The following is a 23,867-nucleotide window of genomic DNA, read 5'->3' as shown; positions in this document are numbered from 1 at the left end:
ACATCCCAGACGATGGGCGGCCAGGCAGAGACGCTCCTCACTTCCCAGACGGGGTGGTGGCCGGGCAGAGGCTGCAATCTCGGCACTTTGGGAGGCCAAGGCAGGCGGCTGGGAGGTGGAGGTTGTAGCGAGCTGAGATCACATCACTGCACTCCAGCCTGGGCACCATTGAGCACTGAGTGAACGAGACTCCGTCTGCAATCCCGGCACCTCGGGAGGCCGAGGCTGGTGGATCACTCGCGGTTAGGAGCTGGAGACCAGCCCGGCCAACACAGCAAAACCCCGTCTCCACCAAAAAAATACGAAAACCAGTCAGGTGTGGTGGCGCGCGCCTGCAATCGCAGGCACTCGGCAGGCTGAGGCAGGAGAATCAGGCAGGGAGGTTGCAGTGAGCCGAGATGGCAGCAGTACCGTCCTGCTTCGGCTCGGCATCAGAGGGAGACCGTGGGAAGAGAGGGAGAGGGAGACTGTGGGGCGAGGGAGAGGGAGAGGGAGACTGCAAATGTTTTGAGTTCAGAGACAAAATTTTATTTATTTTAGAGTCTTCCAATTGACCTAGTAACACATTGCACCCACTAGGTGATCTGTAATCGCTTGTTAAATTAAATGTGTACTTTTATGTCAGTTTCCTTCCATTTCCTTAACCAAAAAAAAAAAAAAAAAAAAAAATGTCCGCTGTACCAAGTACCTATTGGGAAAAGTGATTTTCTTTTTTTTCTTGTGTTTTATTTTCAGCTTTATTGGGAGTGTAATTGACAGATAGAAATGGTATATACTGAAGGTGTATAACTTGATGTTGATATACATATATATTTGTGAAATAGCCACAAAGTAGTTAACACATCCTTCACTTTACAGACTTGTGTGTGTATGTGTGTGTGTGTAGTGAGAACACTGAAGGTTGACTCTCTTAGCACATTTCAAGTATACAGTGCAGTATTGTCAGCTGCAGTCCTCATGGTGGACATTAGACAGCAGATCTCCAGAGCTTACTTGTCCTTCGTAACAGAAACTTTGTGTCTTTGACCACCTCCCTATTGCCCAGCCCCTGCAACCACTCTTCTGTTCTCTGCTTCTAGGAGTTCAACTATTTTAGATTCCACATATAAGTGAATCAGGTGGTGTGTTTGTCTTTCTGTCTGGCTTTTACTTAGTGTAGTGTCCTCCAGCTTCATCCATGTTGTCACACGTGGCAGGATTTCCTTCTCTTTTAAGGCTGTGTAATACTTCATTGTATATACGTACCACATTTTCTTTATCCATTCATCCATTGACAGTCATTTAGGTTACTTCCACTTCTTGGCTATTGTGAATACTGCTGCAATAGATACTGTGAATAGCGCTGCAATAGATATGGGAGTGCAGATATCTCTTAAAAATTCTGATTTCATTTTCTTTCTTTCTTTTTTTTTTTTTTTTTTTTTTGAGACAGAGTCTCGCTCTGTCAACCAGGCTGGAATATAGTGGCGCGATCTCGGCTCAGTGCAATCTTTGCCTCCTGGGTTCAAGCAATTCTCCTGCCTCAGCCTTCCAAGTAGCTGGGATTACAGGCATGTGCCACCACGCCTGGCTAATTTTTGTATTTTTAGTGGAGATAGGGTTTCGCATTGTTGGCCAGGCTGGTCTTGAACTCTTGACCTCAGGTGATCTGCCCACCTTGGCCTCCCAAAGTGCTAGGATTACAGGTGTGAACCACCGTGCCTGGCCCATTTTCTTTAGAAATATGTACCCAGAACTGGGATTGGTGGGTTATATGGTAATTCTATTTTTAATTTTTTGAAGAACCACCAGACTGTTTTCCATAATGGCTGTACCAATTTACATTCCTGCCAGCAATGTTCAAGGTTTTCCTTTTCTCCACATTCTCACCAACACTTGCTATTTTTTGTCTTTTTGATAAAATTGCCATTCTAACAGGTGTGAGGTGATATTGTGGTTTTGAATTGCACTTTCCTGATGGTGATGTTCAGTATACCTGTTGATCATTTGTATGTCTTATTTTGAGAAATATCTATTCAGATCCTTGGCCCATTTTAAGGGGGTTATTTGCTATTGAGTTGTTTGAGTTCTTTATCTAGTTTGGATATTAACCCCTTAATTGGATATGTGGCTGTCAAGTATTTTCTCCCATTCCATAGATTGCACTTCTCTCTGTTGACTGTTCCTTTGCTGGACAGAAGCCTTTTAGCTTGATGCAGTCCTATTTGTCTATTTTTGCTTTTGCTCTCTATGCTTTTAGTGTCATATCTGTAAAAAAAAAAAAAAAAAAACCCAAAAAACAAAAACAAACAAAAAACTGCCCAGACCAATGTCATGAAGCTTTTTCCTGTGTTTTCTTCTCATAGTTTTATGGCTTCAAATCTTATATTTAAGTGTTTATAATCTATTTTTAGTTTTTTTTTTTCTGTATAGAGTGAGATAAGGGTCAGATTTCATTTTTCTGCATGTGGATATTCAGTTTTCCTGGCACTATTTATTGAAGAGATGGTACTTTCCCCATTGTGACTTCTTGGCATTCTTGGCAAAGATCTGCTGACTCTTAATGCATGGATTTATTTTTGGGCTCTCTATTTTGTTCCATTAGTCTACATGTTTGATTTTCTGCAAGTACCATGCTGTTTTGTACACTATAGCTGTGTAAGATATTTTGAAGTCAGGATGTTTGATACCTCCAGGTTTGTTCTTCTTTCTTAAGATATCTTTGAGTATTCAAGATCTTTTGTTGTTCTTTATGAGTTTTTGCATTGTTTCTTCTCTATTTCTGTAAAGAATGTCAATGGGATTTTGTTAGGGATTGCATTGAATCTGTAGATCTTTTTGTGAGATATGGAAATTGTAACAATATTAATTCTTCTAATCCATGAACACAGGACAGCTTTACATTTAACTGTGTCTCCTTTGATTTCTTTCATCAATGTATTATAATGTTCAGTGTACCAATCTTTCACCTGTTTGGTTAAGTTTATTTCTAAGTATTTTATTATTTATTATTGCTATTTTCCTACTTTCTTAATTTCCTTTTTAAATGGTTTATGTATAGAAATGCCACTGATTTTTTTGGCTGGGTGTGGTGGCTCACGCCTGTAATCCCAGCACATTGGGAGGCCAAGGCGGATGGATCACGAGGTCAAGAGATCGAGACCATCCTGGCCAACATGGTGAATCCCTGTCTCTACTAAAAATACAAAAATTAGCTGGGCGTGGTGGTGCGTACCTATAGTCCTAGCTACTTGGGAGGCTGAGGCAGCAGAATCACTTGAACCCGGGAGGCGGAGGTTGCAGTGAGCCGAGATAGCACCATGCACTCCAGCCTGGCGACAGAGTGAGACTCTGTCTTAAAAAAAAAAAAAGCCACTGATTTTTTTGTATTGATTTTATAATAAGCAACTTTAAATTGTTTATTACTTTTAACGGTTTTTTCTTGTTGAGTTTTCAGAGCTTTCTATGTGTATGATCATATCACTTGTAACCAGGGATAATTTCAGTTATTTTTTGATGTATGTGCCTTTTATTTATTTTTCTTGTCCAATGCCTCTGGCTAGGACTACCAGTACTGTACTGAATAGAAGTTGTGAGAGCGGACATCCTTGCTTTGTATGGATCTTAAAAGCTTTCAGTTTTTCTCCATTGATTATAATGTTAGCTGTGAGCTTTTTGTATATGGTTTTTATAATGTTGAAGTAAATTCCTTCTCTGCCCTTTTTTGGTGAGAGTTTCAGCATGCATGGATATTGAGTTTTGTCAGATGCTTTTTCTGTATCCATTGAGATGATTATGTAGTTTCTATGTTTCCTTGTGTTGATGTGTTGTATCACATTGATTAATTTGCAAATGTTGAACCATCCTTGCATCTCAGGGAGAAATCCTACTTAGTTGTGGAGTATAATCCTTTAAATGTGCTGTTGAATTTTGTATGCTAGTATTTTATTGAGGATTTCTGCATCCATGTTCGTCAGGGATATTAGCCTATAATATTCTTTTATTTTGGGATCTTTGACTTTGGTGTCAGCATGATTCTAGCCTCATAAAATTTGTTTGGAAATAGGCCCTCTTTTTCTATTTTTTTGGAAGAGTTTAAAAAGCACTAGTATCAATTATTCCTTGACTGTTTGATAGTGTTCTTCATTGAATCGATTTGGTCCTGGACTTTTCCGTTTGTGATGAGATTTAATTGCTAATATAATCTCTTTATTTGTTATTGGTCTCTTCAGGATTTTTGTTTCTCCTTGACTCAATTTTGGTACATGTCGAGGAATTTATCCATTTTTTTCTTTTTTTTTTAGGGATGATGCGATTTGTTAGTGTATTTTTGTAATACTGCCTAGTGATCTTTTTTATTCATATTTCTAAGATATTTGTTATAATAGCTCCTCTTTCAGATTTTAAGTCTTCTCTCTTTTTTTAATGCAGCCAAGATTTTTTTTTTTTAATTTTTCTGTTCTCTATTTCAGTTATCTTTGCTGTAATCTTTATTATTAACTTCCTTTTGCTAACTTTGGCCTCAGTTTGTTTTTATTCTTGTTCCCTGAAGTGTAAAGTTAGGTTGTTTATTTGAGATCTTCCTCCTCCTCCTCCTTATTATTCTTATTGTTGTTATTATTTTTCCAGACAGAGTCTCGCTCTGTCACCCAGGCTGGAGTGCAATGGTGCGATCGCGGATCACTGCAAGCTCTGCCCTCTAGGTTCAGACAATTCTCCTGCCTCAGCCTTCCAAGTAGCTGGGATTACAGGCCCGTGCCACCATGCTCAGCTAATTTTTATATTTTTAATAGAGATGGGGTTTTACTATGTTGGCCAGGCTGGTCTCTAACTCCTGACCCCAAGTGATCCACCTGCCTTGGCCTCCCAAAGTGCTGGGATTACAGGCGTGAGCCACTGTGCCCGGCCCTTCCTTCTTTTTAAATGTAGGATCTTACTGCTATAAACTTCCCTATTAGTATTAGTTTTGTTCCATCCCATAAGTTTTGACAACTTTTGTTTCCATGTTCATTTGTCTCAAGATATTTTCTAAATTCCCTTTTGATTTCTCCTTTGACTCAGTAGTTGCTCAAGATTGTGTTGTGTAGTTTCCATGTACCGTAGTCCTCCCTTTCTGTGGGGGATTTGTTCTAAAACCTCTGGTGGATGCTTGAAACCACAGATCATACTAAAGTTTATATATACCATGTTTTTTCCTATGCATACACATCTATAATAAAATTTAATTATAAATTGGATATAGTAAGAGATTGACAATGAATCAATTTAAAAATAAAATATAACGATTGTAACCATATCGTTATAATAGTTATCATACACCGTGGCTATAACTTTTGCAGATTGAGGCACAACTGCAAAACTAGCATGAATATCTTTTTTCTTCTTCACAATTTTAGGGATAGAAGATTCATTTTTACCCTAGATCTTAGCAACCTCAGCGTACTTTTTTTTCTTTCCTTATTAAGTCAAGAACTTTTACCTTTTCACTTAATGGATGCACTTTATGGCTTTTCTTTGGCGTCCAAAGAACCAGCATCATTACTCTTGAGGTCTGAGGCCATTATTAAGTAAAGTAAGGGTGACTGAAACACAAGCACTGCAATACCATGACAAGCGATCTGATAACGGAGATGGCTATGAAGTGACTAGTAGGTGGGTAGAGTATACAGTGTGAATACATTGGACAAAGGGATGGTTGATGTCCCAGGCAGGATGAGGCAGGATGGTGCAAGATTTCATCACACTGATTAAATTTGTGAGTTGTTCATTTATGAAATTTTCCATTTAATATCTTCAGACTGTGGGTAAAATGATATCACAGAAGGTGAATTCCATGTTTGTATTTTTTTTTCATTCTTAGAAATACTGTTATTGATGGCTAATGTCATTCCATTATGGCTGGAAAAGGCACTTGGAAGATTTTGATCTTACTAAAATTTTCAGACCTCTTTTGACACCTAACTTGTTATATACCCTGAAGAATGTTCCATATGCTCTTGAGAAGAATCTGTATTCTTCTGATATTAGATGGACATTATATATATTAGGTCAATTTGGTCTATAGTGTTTTTCAGTTATTCTGTTTACTTATTGATTGATCTTTCTACCAGAATGGTCTATCCATTATAGAGAGTAAAGTTTTGAAGTCTCTTCATATTATTATATTATTATTGTATTGCTGTCTCTTTCTCCCTTCAGATTTATGAATGTTTACTTTACATATTTAGGTGCTTTCATGTTGGTGGTTTAAGTATTAATATTTATAACTATTGGGTCTTTCTGTTGAATTGTCCCTTATATCATTATATAATGACGTTTGTCACTTGTGAGAGTTTTGACTTAAACCCTATTTTATTTAATGACAATATAGCTACCCCTGCTCTCCTTTCTTTTCTTTCATTCTTTCTTTCTTTTTTTTTTTTTTTTTTGGGACGGAGTCTCACTCTGTCACCCAGGCTGGAGTGCAGTGGCACCATCTCGGCTTACTGCAATCTCCGTCTCCTGGGTTCAAGCAATTCTTCTGCCTCAGCCTCCCAAGTAGCAGGGATTAAAGGCGCCCACCACCACGCCCAGCTAATTTTTGGTATTTTTAGTAGAGATGGGGTTTCACCATGTTGGCTAGGCTGGTCTCGAACTCCTGACATCGTGATCTGCCCGCCTCGGCCTCCCAAAGTGTTGGGATTGCAGGTGTGAGCCACCATGCCGGGCTCCTTTCTTTAACCTTTTTCATGAAATATCATTCTTCATTCTTTATTTTCAACCTCTATGTGTCCTTAAATCTAAAATGAGTCTCTTGTAGACAGCATAGTTTATTATTATTATTTTATTTGTTCATCTACAGTATTTCTTTTGATTGGAGAGTTTAGTACATTTGAATTTCAAATAATTATTAATAGGTAAGGACTTACTCTTGCCATTTTGTCATTTGTTTTCTACCTTTATTATAGTTCTCTTACTCCTCTTGGTATCTTTCTTTGTGGTTTGATTATCGTAGCAGTGTACTTTGATTCTTCTCTCTTAATCTTTTTTGCATCTACTGTACATCGTGTGTGTATTTGTGTGTGGTTACCATAGAGTTTACACTGAATAATTTATAGTTACAGCAGTCTGTTTGAAGCTGATATCCACTTCACTTCAATCATATACAGGCACTCTACACTTTACTTCCCCCTCCCACAGACACTTTATGTAACTGATGTCAGATTTTATTTTTCTGTGTTGTATTTCCATTAGCAAATTTATGTGGGTATATTTATTCTGACAACTTGCCTTCTAATTTGTATACTAGTGTTTAAAGAGATTTGTGTGTACCATTTCAGTATTACAATATTCTGTGTTTACCTTTAGCAGTGAGATTCATATTTTCATATGCTTTCATGATGCTGTTTATCATCTTTTCATTTCAGCTTGAAAAACTAACTTTAGCAGGTCTAGTGGTGACAAACTTCCTAATTTTGACAGGGGAAGACTTATCTCTCCTTCATCCTTAAACTACAGTTTTTCTGGATAAAGTATTCTTGTTTGGCATTTTTTTCTTTCAGTACTTTGCTATATCATCCCATTGTCTCCTGGCCTGCAAGGTTTCTGCTGATAAATCTTACAATGTTTCCCTTGTGTGTGACAAGATGCCTTTCTCTTGCTGCTTTCAAAATTGTCTCTTTGTCTTTTATTTCTGAAAAATTCTTAATATTTGAGACAAACTATAATGTGCTTCAGAGTAGTGCTCTTTTTGTTTAATATATTTGAAGATCTTAGGACTTTATGTCAACTTCCCTCTGTAGAGTTGGGAAGATTTTTGCCATTATTTCTTTAAATAGGCTTTCCACCACTTTGATGGTGTTCTGTAAGTTTCATAGGCTTTCTTCACTTTTTCTTTTTTTTTTTTCTTCTAACTGGTTAATTTCAAATGGCCAGGCTTCAGATTTACTGATTCTTTTTCCTACACGATCAGGTTTTCTGTTGAAGCTGTCTGTTGGGTTTTTCAGTTCAATCATTGTATTCTTCAGCTCCAAGATTTCTGTTTGGTTTCTTCTTGATGCTTCTGTTTCATTATTAAATTTCTCATTTTGTTCATGTATTGATTTCCTGATTTCATTTAGTTTTAAAATCTGTATTCTCCTGAAGCTCATTGAGCTTCTTTAAGATGGCTATTTTGGATTCCTTTTCAGGTAATTTATGGATCTCCACTTTTCTGGGGTTGGTTACTGGGGTTTTGTTAGTTAACTTTGGTGGTGTTATGTTTACCTAATGCTTTGTGGTCCATGTAAACGTGTGTGTGTCTGTGCATTTGAAGGAGCAGACATCTCCAGTCTTTATAGACTGGTTTTGGCAAGTAAGGATCTACTCCTAGCTCACCAGACTGATGTTATTGCCTCTGGTATCTCAGTCAAGCTGAGTTTGGAGTCAGGTAAGTTGGCCGTTTCAGGGTCTGCAGTTGGGACTGAGCTTGGGGAACCTGTCACCAAGGGTATGAATAGACGTGTCTCCCACCAGTGCCCTGTGAGTTCCCAATCTTCAATTTATTTGGTAACATCTGGAAACCATAATTATGTCCTGCAAGAATTATGCAAGTTACTTATTAAGGAATAGATAGAGGAAAAAAACCTGTGCCCAACTTCTTGGGAAATTCATAGGAAAAGAGAGTTTAGCTTTAAATAAATAAAAACATTCTGCTAGGAAAATGTAAAAGAAATAAATGCAGAGAATCCCAATAAGACACTTCACAAGAAGATCCCTCCTAAGATACATAATCATCAGATTCTCCAAGCTCAAAATGAAAGAAAAAATGTTAAAGGCAGCTAGAGAGAAAAGTCAGGTCATCTGTAAAGGGAAGCCCATGAGACTAAAAATGGACCTCTTAGCAGAAACCCTGCAAGCCAAAAGAGATTGGGGGCCAATATTCAATATCCTTAAAGAAAAGAAATTCCAACCCAGAATTTCATATCTGGACAAACTAAGCTTCATAAGCAAAGGAGAAATAAGATCTGTTTCAAATAAGCAAATGCTGAAGGAATTCCTTACCTCCAAACCTGCCTTACAGGAGCTCCTGAAGCAAGCACTAAATATGGAAAGGAAACACCATTACCAGCTACTAATACTAAAGTACACAGACTACTGACACTATAAAGCAACCACTAAACAAGTCTGCAAAATAACCAGCTAACATCATGATAACAGGATCAAATCCACATATATCAATACTAACCTTGAATGTAAATGAGCTAAATGCCCCAATTAAAAGGCACAGAGTAGTAAGCTGGATAAAGAACCAAGACCCATTGGTATGCTATCTTCAAGAAAGCTGTCTTACATGCAGTGACACACGTAAGCTCAAAACAAAAGGGACTGAGAAAAATCTACCAAGCAAATGGAAAACAGAAGAAAGCAGGAGGTGCAATACTAATTTCAGACACAACAGATTTTAAATCAACAACGATTAAAAAAGACAAAGAAGGGCATTACATAATGGTAAAGGGTTAAATTCAGCAAGAAGACATAATTGTTTTAAATATATATGCACATAACACAGGAGCACTCTGACTCATAAAGCAGTTTCTTAATGACCTTCAAAGAAACTTAAACTCCCACACATTAATAGTGGGAGACTTTAACACCCCACTGACAATATTAGACCATAAAGACAAAAAATTAACAAAGATATTCAGGACCTGAACTCAGCACTGGATCAGATGGACCTGGTAGACAGCTACAGAACTTTTCATCCTAAAACAACAGAATATACATTTTTTCATTGCCACGTGGCTTATACTCTAAAATCGATCACATAATCAGAAATAAAAGACTCCTCAGCAAATGCAAAACTTAAATAATAACAACCAATCTCTCAGACCACAGAGAATCAAATTAGAAATCAAGACTAATAAATTCACTCAAAACCATACAATTACATGGAAATTGAATAATCTGCTCCTGACTTACTCTTGGTTAAATAATGAAAGGAAGGGGAAAATCAAGAAGTTCTTTTAAACTAATGAGATCAAAGATACAACATACCAGAATCTCTGGGACACAGCTAAGGCAGTTTTAAGAGAGAAATTTATAGCAGCAAATGCCTACATCAAAAAGTTAGATCTCAGTTTAACAACCTAACACTACAATTGAAAGAGCTAGATAACTAAGAGAAAACCAACCCTAAAGCTAGCAGAAGACAAGAAATAACCAAAATCAGAGCTGAACTGAAGGAGATTGAGACACGAAAAATTATTCAAAGGATCAGTGAATCCTGGAGCTGTTTTTTTTTTGAAAAAATTAATAAAATAGACTGCTAGCTAGGCTAATAAAGAAGAAAAGAGAGGAGATGTATGTAAACACAATCAGAAATGGCAAGTGAGGTGTCACCACTGACCCCATAGAAATACAAATAATCATCAAAATATTATGAACACTTCTATGCACATAAACTAGAAAATCTGGAAGAAATGGATAAATTCCTGGAAACACACAGACTCTCCCAAGACTGAACCAGGAAGAAATTGAATCTCTGAACAGACCAGTAACAAGATCTGAAATAGAATCAGTAATAAATAGCCTACCAACCAAAAAAAAGGAAAAGAAAAAGCCCAGGAGCAAACGGATTCACAGCTGAATTCTACCAGATATACAAAGAAGAACTGGTACTATTACTACTGAAACTGTTCCAAATAAATAAATAAATAAATAAAGAGGAAGGACTCCTCTCTAACTCATTCTATGAGGCCAACATCATCCTGATACCAAAAACTGACAGGGACACCACACACAAAAAGAAAACTTCAGGCCACTATCCTTGATGAACATCAGCGCAGAAATCCTCAACAAAATACTGGCAAACTGAATCCAGCAGCACATCAAAAATCTTATCCACCACGATCAAGTAGTCTTTATTCCTGGGATGTAAGGTTGATTCAACATATGCAAATCAATAAATGTATTTCATCACATAAACAGAACAAAAGACAAACACCACATGATTATTTCAAAAGATGCAGAAGAGGCTTTTGATAAAATTCAACATCCCTTCATGTTAAAAACTCTGAATAAACTAGGTATTGAAGGAATATACCTCAAAATAATAAGAGCCATATATGACAAACTCACAGCCAAGATCATACTGAATGGGCAAAAGCTGGAAGTATTTCCCTTGAAAACCAGCATAAGACAAGGATGCCCCCTCTCACCACTCCTATTCAACATAGTACTGGAAATTTTGGCCAGGGCAGTCAGGCAAGAAAAAGAAATAAAGGGCATACAAATAGGAAGAGAGGAAGTCAAACTATCTCCATTTGCAGATGATATGATCCTATATCTAGAACACCCTATAGTCTTGGCCCTAAAGCTTCTTAAGCTGGTAAAACAATTTCAGCGAAGTCTCAGTATACAAAATCGATGTACAAAAACCCCTAGCATTCCTAAAAACCAATAACAGTTAAACTGAGAGCCAAATCAGGAATGTAGTCTCATTCACAATTGCCACAAAAAAATTATAAAATACCTAGGAATGAAGCTAACCAGCGAGGTGAAAGATTTCTACAAGGAGACTACAAAACACTGCTCAAAGAAATCAGAAATGTTACAAACAAATGGAAAGGAAGGATCAATATTGTTAAAAATGGCCATATTGCCCAAAGCAATTTATAGATTTAATGCTATGCCTATTAAACTATCAATGACATTCTTCACAGAACTAGAAAAAACTATTTTAAAATTCACAAAGAACCAAAAAACAAACCCAAATAGCCAAGGCCATCCTAAGCAAAAGAACAAAGCTGGAGGCATCATGCTACTTGACTTAAAACTATACTATAGGGCTACAGTAACCAAACAGCATGCTACTTATACAAAAACAGACACATAGGGCAATGGAACAGAATGGAGAACCCAAAAATAAGATCACACACCTACAACTATCTGATCTTTGATGAAGCTGACAAAAACAAGCAATGGGGAAAGAACTCCCTATTCAATAAATGGTGCTGGGAGAACTGGCTAGCCATATGCAGAAGATTGAAACTAGACCCCTTCCACATACCGTGTACAAAAGATAACTCAAGATGGATTAAAGACTTAAATTTAAAACCTAAACTATAAAAACCCTGGAAGACAACCTAGGCAATACCATTCTGGACATAGGAACAGTCAAAATTTTATGACGAAGACTCTGAAACCAATTGCAACAAAAGCAAAACCTGACAAATGGAATCTAATTAAACTACAGAGCTTCTGCGCAGCAAAAGAAACTATCAACAGAGTAAACAGATAACCTACAAAATAGGAGAAAATGTTTTCCAACTATGCATCTGACAAAGGTCTAATATCCAGCATCTAAAAGGAACTTAAACAAATTTACAAGAAAAAAAAACAAAACCCATTAAAAACCTGCACGTTGTGCACATGTACCCTAAAACTTAAAGTATAATAATGAAAAAGAAAAAGTGGGCAAAGGGCATGAACAGACACTTTTCAAAAGAAGACACACATGAGGCCAACAAACATGAAAAAAAGCTCAACATCAGTGATCATTAGAGAAATGCAAATCAAAACCGCAATGAGATACCATCTTACACCAGTCAGAAGGGCTATCATGAAAAAGTCAAAAAACAACAGATGCTGGTAAGGTTGCAGAGAAAAAGGAACACTTATACACTGTTCATGGGATTGTAAATTAGTTCAGCCATTGTGGAAGAGACAGTGTGGCAATTCCTCCAAGACCTAAAAGCAGAACTACCATTCAACCCAGCAATCCCATTACTGGGTATATACCCAAAGGAATATAAATCATTCTGTCATAAAGACACATGCATGTGTATGTTCATTGCAGCACTATTCACAATAGCAAAGACATGGAATCAACCTAAAGACCCATCAATAGTATGTTGGATAAAGAAAATGTAGTACAGATACACCATGGACTACTATGCATCCATTAAAAAAAAGAACAAGATCATGTCCTTTGTAAAAACATAGATGGAGCTAGAGGTCATTATCCTTAGCAAACTAATGCAACAACAGAGAACCAAATACTGCATGTTCTCACTTATAGGTGGGAGCTAAATGATGTCAACACATGGACACATAGAGGGGAACAACAACAAACACTGGGGTCTCTCAGAGGATGGAGGGTGGGAGGAGGGAAAGGATCAGAAAAAATAACTAATGGGTACTAGGATTAATACCTGGTTGATAAAATAAGCTGTACAACAAACCCCGATGACACAAGTTTAGCTGTGTAACAAACCTGCACATGTACCCCTGAACTTAAAAGTTAAATCAAAAAGATACATTATATTTCTGAATAACTGAAAATTTAGTGTCTTGTATGCATGAAAAATATTTGTGCTAACAGACCTTAGATGATCCAACTCAACATACCCTTGGATTTAACTAAAAATATAACTATTTTCCAAGCTATTAATTATGATTTTTCTCTTTCAATAGTGTTGTTTGTTAGTGCTGAAAATGTTAACATATTGCTCTACAACCATGCAGAAGGAATTAATGAGCTTCTGTTGTCTTTTTTCATAAGCATATCTAATTTGCTCATTCATCCACTTGTTCATTTGTTCTACCCTTATTTAGCCAGGCAAAAGAGAGAGTGCAGTCATTCCTAATAATCATGATTTGTTTTCCTTTTTTCAGCCATGCGATGATGGACCTACTGGTTGAACTTTGCCTTCAGAACCACCTGAATCCATCCCACCATGCCCTTGAAATTCGGTCTTCAGAAACCCAACAACCTTTGAGTTTTAAGCCAAATACTTTGATTGGGACCCTGAATGTGCATACTGTGTTTCTGAAAGAAAAAGTTCCTGAAGAGAAGGTTAAGCCTGGTCCCCCTAAGGTGCCTGAGGTTAGTAGGTACCTACATGGAGATACCTGTGTCTGAATGTGTGGCAGGTCCTGAGTAGGGGCCAGTGTGGCTCTTCTTATCAAAGTACAGTGCAGAGAGCTGTGGCTGAGGCTGCTACTTTCATGCCAGGCAAAGCTAGGCACTAAACAGAGTTTGTTTTAGGAGACAAAATGTACACAATTGAATAATGTTTATTGTTGTAACATTGCTTCTTTATATATTATAGAAGAGGAATTGATCTACAGTGGAGCTATCCATTAGACCTTCATTCAAAGAGGGGCATGGTCTTTAATTCTGTACTTTCTTATATGATAGCCACTGGCTGCATGCAGCTTTTTAAAAAATTTGGTATGTTTATTATAACTTAAATATCTAAAATATTCATGTAGATTTTTCTTTTTTCATTTTAATTGACACAGCTTTTGAACACTTGAAATGTGGCAGGTGTGATTGAGAAACTGAATTTTTAATTTAATTTTAGCTTTAAATTTAAATTGCCACTAGCTAATGGCTACCTGATTGGACAGTGTAGTTCTAGAATTCTTCCTGACTCAGGAAGCAGTTGGTATCCATAGAAGATTTAAACATCTTCCCAGAGGAAGAGAAAAAAAAGGGAAAAAAACTTTTTTGAAAAACTGATGTCAGAAATATTTATTCATTGCATTTGGAGAATATCTTATATACATAGCTATATTCCAGGCTTTTGTTTATTAATTAAAATTAATTCTAGTAGCTTATTATATACTTTTATTGTTTTTGTTGTTGTTGTTTTGAGACGGAGCTTCACTCTTGTTGCCCAGGCTGGAATGCAGTGGTGTGATCTTGGCTCACTGCTACCTCTGCCTCCCAGGTTCAAGCAGTTTTTCTGCCTCAGCCTCCTGAGTAGCTGGGACTACAGGTGCATGCCACCACACCCGGCTAATTTGTGTATTTAGTAGAGACAAGGTTTCACCATGTTGGCCAGTCTGGTCTTGAACTCCTGACCTCAGGTGATCCACCCACCTCAGCCTCCCAAAGTGCTGGGATTACAGGCCTGAACCACCATACCCAGCTTTATTGTACTTTTAAATAAGGCTTTGATATTAATCTTTTAGCTAAAATTAAAAGCAATGTTACTTTCAGATTCTTAGCAGATCTTCTAAATTTTCCTGCTTTTAAAAATGGTAATGCAGCCAACATTAATCTCCTATTAATTTCTAGGATTGATTGGTTAGTGCATTCTCACTGTTACTCTGGAACACTCTGACCAGAGATTTCCCCTTATTCCTCAAGTAAACAGTGTTTGAGGCAGAGCATCTCTGTATATACCTTGCGTCTTCCCTTGACTTCCTGCTTCTCAGGGCAGGTGAGCCCAGGCATCTGCATGATTCCACTTGTTAGGGCAGGAGAGGACCAGTAAAGGAGCAGTAGGTTCCATCTTTTCTCCCAAAATGCATTGTTATCCCAGCCACTGGGCCCTGGTATGCAGGCTGGAAGAGAGCGTGAGGCCTTCTTTGCTGCTCTTTTGTTCAATCTACATTTACTGTGTCCAGCTCTACAGTGTCTTAGCACAATTAGAGTGATCAGTAAAAGCGGAAGAAAAATAATCAAAAAGTGGGAGAAAAATGACTACCACTTTATCTGCAGTCATTTAGAATTAGCATTAGTCAACTGAGTGTTTTTCTTCCTGATTATTATATGCCTGGTGTTTTTTAAAATATATTTATAGCTTAAATACATGTGTGTAGTGTGTATACATAAATACATGTAAGTCTGTGTACACACTGTATATGTTTCATATATGTGTGTATATAGTACATATATACAGTATATATGTATTTATATATATATATATCTATGTACATATATAGATATTCCTGTATTTATGTGGATATTTTGACTCCTTAAAACTTTGATGTCATGTTTTTGGAGGGTTTTTCTTTAAATTATTCATACTGCTTCCAAACTTTTTTTTTTAGAAAATGCATATAAGTGCCATGTGTTCACATCTGGCCAGAACCCTTGGAAGACAGTAAAGTATATGTGTTGGATTTTAAACATAGAGTCTTCCCTGATGTTTATTTCGCTGTGTTGTTAGCAGCTTGTTCACTAGCAAGAGATTCTAAGCCAGATTTATTATTCTAGACATTTGTTTTTCAATATTCATTATGCTGTTTTCCCCCATTACTCACTCAATTTGTGGAAGAAGGATTCAGGCTACACACAATCCTGCCACACCCAATTGTCAAATTGACACAAGAGTTGAAGGCTTGTGGGAGGATATCTTACCGAATTCTTTTTGCCCATGTGTTCTTCCAGAAATCTGTGCGTTTGGTCGTGAATTACCTGCGGACACAAAAAGCTGTTGTGCGTGTGAGCCCTGAGGTTCCTCTCCAGAATATTCTCCCAGTCATTTGTGCAAAGTGTGAGGTCAGCCCAGAGCACGTGGTTCTCCTCAGGGACAACATTGCCGGAGAGGAGCTGGAGCTGTCCAAGTCCCTGAACGAGCTCGGGATAAAGGAGCTCTACGCGTGGGACAACAGAAGAGGTGAGGCCCCGCTGCGTCTCACGCACCTGCCCGTAATCACACGGATGCGCGGCGTGTACATGTCCCCTGTTGGCTCTCCCCAGCACTCTCAGTAGCGCCAGGGAGAGATGGGTACATGAAGTTCCAGGCAAGTCAAGTTGAAGTAGGCAAAAAAGAAATTTGGCCTGTTTTCATTCCTCTGGATTGAGCTGTGCCTCCTTTCTCCCAGCCCTGAACATGTCCTTTATCCTTTGTCTCCCTGCAAACTTCCACGACATAAGTAAAAGGGGAAAAGGTGAGGCGAGATTAGAGCTTATGCTCTGAAGTAACTACTCCAAACCATCTATAATACTTTCTTGTGGGTTGGTGGCTCACACTTGTAATCCTGGCACTTTGAGAGGCTGAGGCAGGAGAATGGCTTGAGCTCAGGAGTTCAAGACCAGCCTGGACAAAATAGTGAGACCCCATCTCTACAAAAAAATTTTAAAATTAGCCAGACGTGGTGGTGCATCCCCATTCCTGTAGTCCCATCTACTGGAGAGGCTGAGGCTGGAGGATTGGTTGAACCCAGGAGGTTGAAGCTGCACTGAGCTATGATTGCACCATTGCCCTCAGCCTAGGTGACAGAGTGAGACCCTTTCTCTTTAAAAAAAAAAAAATTATCTTGATTTTCTTTTTCAGTTGCCATTAGCTGCTGTTCCCAGGTTTCAAACATTGCTCATGTCTAAAACCAGTGGCAGAAATTCATTTAGCTGTTCTCTAAAACTGAACAATTACAGTGCGTGAGATCCATTCCTGAAGATAACTTTAGGGCCACCTTAGGCCTCCTCACTGTGTTGCCAGTGTCATCCTGCTTGCTCATCATGTGAATCTGGCTTTTAGTATGAGGCCACAGTTAGAGCCACTGGTGAGAGTGGCAGCCCAGAGGCCTTGCTGGTGCAGAGACTGTTATGTTGTGTAAGCACATGTTTCTGATTGATATAGAGTGCTAACTGCTACTGTCAGGCCAAAGGAAATGTTATAGTCCTTGACCTTAGAATGATCAAAATGGACTTCGTAAAAGTTTCTCTTCTAATGAGCCTCATTTGATGTCTGTTGTCTCTGTTTCATTATTCCACAAATATTGAATAGGTTGAGTTTAAAAAATATATACATATTCAAGTTTTTTCTGTTTTTCTATGACTTTTTTTCTAATTTTTTCCAACAAAAATGTATTTTTTCTTTTTCTTTTTTGAGATGGAGTTTCACTCTTATAGCCCAGGCTGTAGTGCAATGGTGCAATATCGGCTCACTGCAACCTCCACCTCCCAGGTTCAAGTGATTCTCCTGCCTCAGCCTCCTGAGTAGCTGGGATTACAGGCACCTCCCACCATGCCCGGCTAATTTTTGTGTTTTTAGTAGAGACGGGGTTTCACCACGTTGGCCAGGTTGGTCTCGAACTCCTGACCTCAGGTGATCCGCCTGCCTTGGCCTCCCAAGATGCTGGGATTACAGGCCTGAGCCACTGCGCCTGGCCATATTTTTTCTTAATACCAAGTTTATTGTGAAATCCATGATCATAGTGGAATCTCTGTCCAGCCTTCCTCTCCCCGCCAAGTCCGCCCTTGTCTTCCTGGGTATCTGGCAGGATGTGACATTCAAGAGAGGGTTTTGGCTCAGTTGAGTATAAGATACATGGACTGTTTATTTCTTCAAAAAAAGTACTCTGACATTTGAGAATAATGCATCTTGTGTTTTATCCAGTGTCTTTTTTAAAACACAGACAGAAATAGTCTCAGCATTGCTGCAAAGGCCTGGTGGCACTGAGTATATCAGCACTATTTAAATTTGGTTTACATGACTCTTTGGAAACAGCTTCCATTTGTTAAGATAAAAAGAAAAATAAAAGGAAAACTGTTTCACATTCAGGTATCTGGAATAAAAAGGCTTACAAGTGTTTCTGTTACATGCCACCACTTGGATGTATCTTGAAAGGTAGATGTTGAACCTGGCACTTGGGAGAAGTGATATAAAACCTGCCTGTCTGTGAAGGAGAGGACCCAGGATAGCCCATGGTCATTGGGAATGTAGGAGCTGAAGTGTTCATGTGGTCAGGGGCCCAGAGCATCTCTTCTGATGCTCATATGGGACAGAGCAGAACATGCCGGTGTGGTCAGCTTGGCCGTTCAGATTTGGAAGCACTTCTGCCCTTGGTTGAAACTAGCTGCTCCCAAACCTCCAAGTCCCCCTCTCTACTCCTTTGGACATTTTGGCCCTTTCCACCCCACCCCCAAGGCACCACGAGCTTCCCCACCATGGGGGCTCTGCTCCAGCCTTGTGGCCAGCACCCCTTTCGTCTGGACCATGCCTGTGCCATGCCAGCTGTGACATTTGATTACCGTCCCTGCCAAATGCCTGCCTCCTGCTGACTGTCAAATACTTGAAAAGAAAAGACACTTGTCCAGAGGCCATCTCCGAGGCTCCCTTTCTCCCCTACAACCGCCCTGGGCAGACCTGCTGGGTACTGCTGGAGGAGCCCTTGCTTTCACTCCTCTTGGTAGGCACTTGGAGGGGACAGACGTCCACTCCTGAGCCCTACCACTGCTGGAGAACAGAAGGGCAGCCGGCAGGAGGTGAGGCATTGCTACGCAGAGGCCTGCCCTCCCCTGGAATCCCCGGTGGGAGCATCTTGATAAAGCCAAGGGCTCTGCTGCCACCTGCGTCCTCAGCGGTGCTTAGCAGGCTATGCAGCTGTGGCCCTGAGAGGGCCAGCCCAGAGAGGCAAGCTGACCCAGCAAGAGACCTTCTCACTGCTGCAGCAGGACAGCCCCCCTCTGAGGCTTGTGAGGGCCAAGGCCTGGGTCAGGGACTCACACACATCTCAAAGCCGGACCTCACTCTCTCATTGCCTGCCTTTTCCAGTTCGTCTGAGCAAAACTCAGTCCGAGCCTTCCCTGAGCTGTCAAGGTACGGTGAACCTGGGGCTTCCCGCTCCCCCTGTGAGGCTGCACTATGCATGGCTCTGGGGTCAGAGCTGCACAGAGGTGATGTTTTTGTGCCAGACTCCAAGGAATGGAAGTTTGGCTTGGGGCCCTTCTGAAGGTGCATGCGAGGCTGACATGAGATTTTGGTTTGGTTTCTTGATTCCCTGGTTGGTTCAGATAAGAATGCTTCTTAGGAGAATTTGCTGTGTGGCTCTAATTGATGAGAAATGAGGGAGGCTGTTACAGAAAACAAATTCTGTTGCCCAATAATTCAGGGCAGATCAGAAGTGGTGTGCCCAGGAAGGGCACCCTTTCCTTTTCACCTCTGCCTGCCCATGCTTACCTGCCCCTGAAGGCCATCCTGCATGCTACAGAATTTGGGACAGTATGGATTTTAAAATTTAACCTTTTCTGTCATAGACAAGTATGCAAATGATTAGTCCAGATTTTGCATTTATTCCAACATCTATTTAAGTTTCATAGAGATATTTCTATACAGAAAGAGATGTTTATATGTATATATAGACAGATATAGATATATATGTGTGTGTGTGTGTGTGTATATATATATACTTAAACATATACATATATGTATATACATATGTAGAATGCCCATTGTACATTTGCAGATGTTGACCTGGTCCCCCCCTTCCATTTACTGCTTACTGGCCTTGTTCTGGTCACTGAGTCTCCTCCTCTAGACAAATGAGTGGTTTGGACTCGTTGGTCTTTAAGGGTCCTTCATCCTTCTCTGCCACTCTGCAATTCATCTTTAACATTTTTCAAATAATTGTAATGCTTCAGAAAGTAAAACTTTCTTGCAGACTGTGTGAGTTCCCACACTTTTCTTAATATTTAATTACGTGTAAATTAGAGTAAATTCAAACAAAATAAATGCCACCCTCAGCTTATACCATAGGCATCATGGGTTCTAGAGCTCACTTGCGTGTGTTCGAGGGCTGGCTACGCATCAGTTGTTCATTGTTGCTCTGCTTTATAGCTGGGCAGCCTCTGGAAATTTTGGCTGATGGGAACACTGAGTTCTCCTACTTTGCTCCCAAACCAATTCTTCTTCAGTGTCTGCCAAGCCTCTAGAGGCCTCATAGGAGGCCCCTATCAGTCAGTGACTGAGACCAAAGCCTCACCTCTAAAAATAGACAATCAGTGTTAGGCGCAGCTCAGCACTGTGAGTCACAGGCCCCTGGTGCCTCCAGACAGCTGCAGGCTGTAGCTGCATGAGAAAGTGTCTCTCCCACTATTGAGGGGCATTCTGGTGCCGGGGCTGTCCTGGACCCTTCGTCAGGGAGCCGACCTCAGTCCTTAGAGGTGATGATCAGCCACTGTCCTCATTCAAGAAGAGAAACAACAGGCTAGATCTCATTGCAGTTTTCTGATGCAGTCTGTCCTTTCTGTGGTCGGTGTAATACAGCTTGTGTACTAGGAACATGCTCTACTTCTCGATTATCAGTAGGATACTATGATGCCATCTGTTTCAACATAGACAATTTCTCAACTTAAGATTTTTCAACTTTACCATGGTGTGAAAGTGCTATGCATTCAGGATGCTCCTGGACTTACGATGGGGTCACATCTGGATAAAGCCATCGTGAACGGAAAGTGTAACCCCATCGTCAGTTCGTGAGCATCCGTTGGTCCATGTCACATACCACTCAATTCTAGAAACATCCTTGGTTATAAACATACATATTAAAGCATATAATAGTTTAGATGCAGTCTTAACTGTGTGCTCTGTTTTCCTCTTTATAGCTCTGTACCTAATAGAGGGCTTGCTGCAACTAACTTTACAGCGCGTTTGCACACATGCATTGGTGCTGCTGCACCATGTTGCAGTGGGCCCTCTGGTTTGGGTACTGTGCGATGTGGAGCCTGCTCAGTGCCTCCACTGGAGCCTCCTGCATGTAACCAAGTGTCCTGGCCCTGCCCTGGTGGCTAGGATGTGCACCTTTGCTCCTACAGCGTGATATCAGGAGCGTGTGTGCTGGGTTTTTGCTTTGCTGTGTGGACACTATCAGTATTCACGCCTGTGTTATTAATGCACTGACTGCTGTGTGTGTTCTCTAACTCAAATGTGAAATCATATATTAGCAGGTCAAGAAGTTAATTGAGGGTTACCTTGTTTGCATTAATAGTCTGATGGCAGAATTTGTAAAATCCCAGTCCATGATTCTGCCACCAATGGTATAGAGCTCTTGCTATCAGTTGGCAGTGATATGGGAAAAATCATTTTTCTATCCTCCAGGAACACCTCCACTTTCCTTCTTCTTGTCATATCTGTATGCCCTGGCAGAGAAGAATGGAATGAAGTAATGACAAAGGCCTTTCCTGAGCAAATCATGACACTAGTGAGCAGTGTGCTGAGCTGTGTGAGTGCCGTCTGCATGCTTGATGCACTCACCCTCAACCTGCAGATGAAGCTGCTGAGGCTTGGAGAAGCTAAGTGGTTTTCCGAAGTGTGCCTCACACATGGGCGCTCTTAATCTCTCAGCACCACTCCCAAGCGTGTTCTCCAGACCCTCAGCTTAAGCCTCCTTAGGGGCTAGTTTGACTGTGTAGTGCTGGGCCCTGCACCCAGCGTTTCTTATTCTGGGGGTCTGGAGTGGGCCCAAGCATTCGCATCTCTCATAAGTTCCCAGCGATGCTGATGCTGCAGGTTCCATCTCGCTTTGGGAACCACGTCCCATGGCTGTCTTGTAAGCTGACAGACACATCTGGGCTTCAGTGTGCTTGTCTGGAATTTGGAAGGTTCCAGCCTGGCTCTAGAATCCTGATGAAGAAAAATTCAAGAGGGGTTGAGGATTTAGAGCTTCAGGAAAAAGAAAGAAGAAAACAATTGCTCCCCTAGAGAATGTAATTTGAAAGGAAAACGTTCTGGATGCAGCAGAGGAAGGAAAATCTGGAAAGGTGGTTCCTGGGAGATTTGATGCAGTTGTTTCAAATACCACCTGGGGAGCCCATAGCTGTTACTCCATTTTCTGGAAATGAGCAGGAAAGCTGCTGATTTATTTCATTTAGTTAAAGTTTGTACCTCACTCATAATTCTTAAAGCAGGTGTATTGCACTGATGTTGCAGTCTTAGAGCTGTGCTGATTTGGCAGCCACAGGCCTCATGTGGCTCTTGCATGTGCCGAGTCCACACTGATATGCTGTAAGCCTAAAGGGCTGCTGGATTGTGAAGACTTAGCACCAAAACCAATGTAAAATATCTCATCAATACTTTTTATATGGACTGCATGATAGAATGACAATATTTTAGATGTATTGGATTAAATGAAATTATTACAATTAATTTTACTTGGTTCTTTTTAATGTAGCCACTAGGAAATGTAAAATTACATGTGTGGTCTGGTTTAGCTTTCTGTTGGACAGCTCTGCCCTAGAACTTTATTTATTTTGTCATTCTCCAAAAGGGCACAACCACACCCAGAGAAAATGCCTCCATCATTCCTAAAAGACTGTGTAAGAACCTGTAGTGATTTCCCAAATGGGCCTGAGGACTTGAAGTGGCTCGGACAGCTTTGAAAGAAATAGTTGATGGCTTTCCCTCTCTTACAAGAACTAAAAGTTTAAGAGTAGAGGATTCATTTATTAAGATTTTTTAAGTAAAGTATTTAATCTCTTGTTTCAGATGCTGAAAAATAACTTAGTGCTTTTTTTTTCCAGAAACCTTTAGGAAATCATCACTTGGCAATGATGAGACAGATAAAGAGAAGAAAAAATTTCTGGGATTTTTCAAAGTTAATAAAAGAAGCAATAGTAAGGTAATGGATTAAATACACATATGATTTTGTATCATGTAAAAAAAATAGTCTCTTGAAATACATGCATTCAACCTGTCCTGGAACTTTTCTAAACAATTCTATTTAAGAATACTAATTCCTTCAGGTAAAAGAGAGCTTATTAGTATGCACTGGAATGACAGGCTGTGCTTCCACACTTGATTCCAAAAGGAGTAATCTTGGGTGATGGTGGTTTATTCACTAGGGGGATAGGAAGCCTGTGGGCTCCTGATGACTGGGGCCATGAGCCCTTCTGCCTGTGGGTGTTCCGGTACTTCCACAGAACTCTGCCTGTGGCTGAAACTCAGTAAATCTTGTTTAGATTAATGAATGAGTGAATGGATGTTATAGTTAAGTGTAAATAGCCAATATTGCTAACAGTGAACTGTAGCTTATGCCTCGTGGCAGAGAAGAGTATCAATCATTGAACTTGTCTTCTTGCTAGTAAATTTTAGATGTTCTTTGGTCCTCCTGATATGATCTGGGAATGTACTATGTGATGTTAATTTTATTGATTTTGTTGGTGTTTATGAAACACATCTCAGAGTCATATTTTGGATACAGTATTCTAGAGTAATTAAGTCATAGTACCCAGAATAAAAATGAAGATTTTTATAATTAATTATAAGATTATCAAACCCATAAATGCCTTCTGACTACCAAGAAAAGAAAATGCTCATTATCCGTATTTATATTTGCTTCACAAGTATATTTTACTAATATCTAGTATTTTATCCTTACTAATAAATAAGACTAAAAAAGACAAAACTGTTCCA

At 39.6% G+C, this 23,867-nt stretch overlaps 1 protein-coding gene across 13 annotated transcripts in view; it reads left to right on the top strand.

Annotated features, from left to right (window-relative positions):
- COBL (cordon-bleu WH2 repeat protein) overlaps positions 1-23,867 on the top strand; it is a 299,962-nt gene that overhangs the window by 108,697 nt on the left and 167,398 nt on the right. For all 13 annotated transcript variants that reach the window (XM_034964106.2, XM_055115957.2, XM_055115956.2 and 10 more), the window contains exons 3-5: positions 13,615-13,825; positions 16,124-16,352; positions 22,976-23,073. In XM_034964106.2, the coding sequence (XP_034819997.2) occupies positions 13,615-13,825; positions 16,124-16,352; positions 22,976-23,073 (538 nt within the window). The remainder of the gene's footprint in view (positions 1-13,614; positions 13,826-16,123; positions 16,353-22,975; positions 23,074-23,867) is intronic.

The sequence above is a fragment of the Pan paniscus genome, chromosome 6, assembly GCF_029289425.2.
Source record: "Pan paniscus chromosome 6, NHGRI_mPanPan1-v2.0_pri, whole genome shotgun sequence".
NCBI lineage: Eukaryota > Metazoa > Chordata > Mammalia > Primates > Hominidae > Pan > Pan paniscus.
This window is presented reverse-complemented; position numbering and strand designations above follow the sequence as displayed.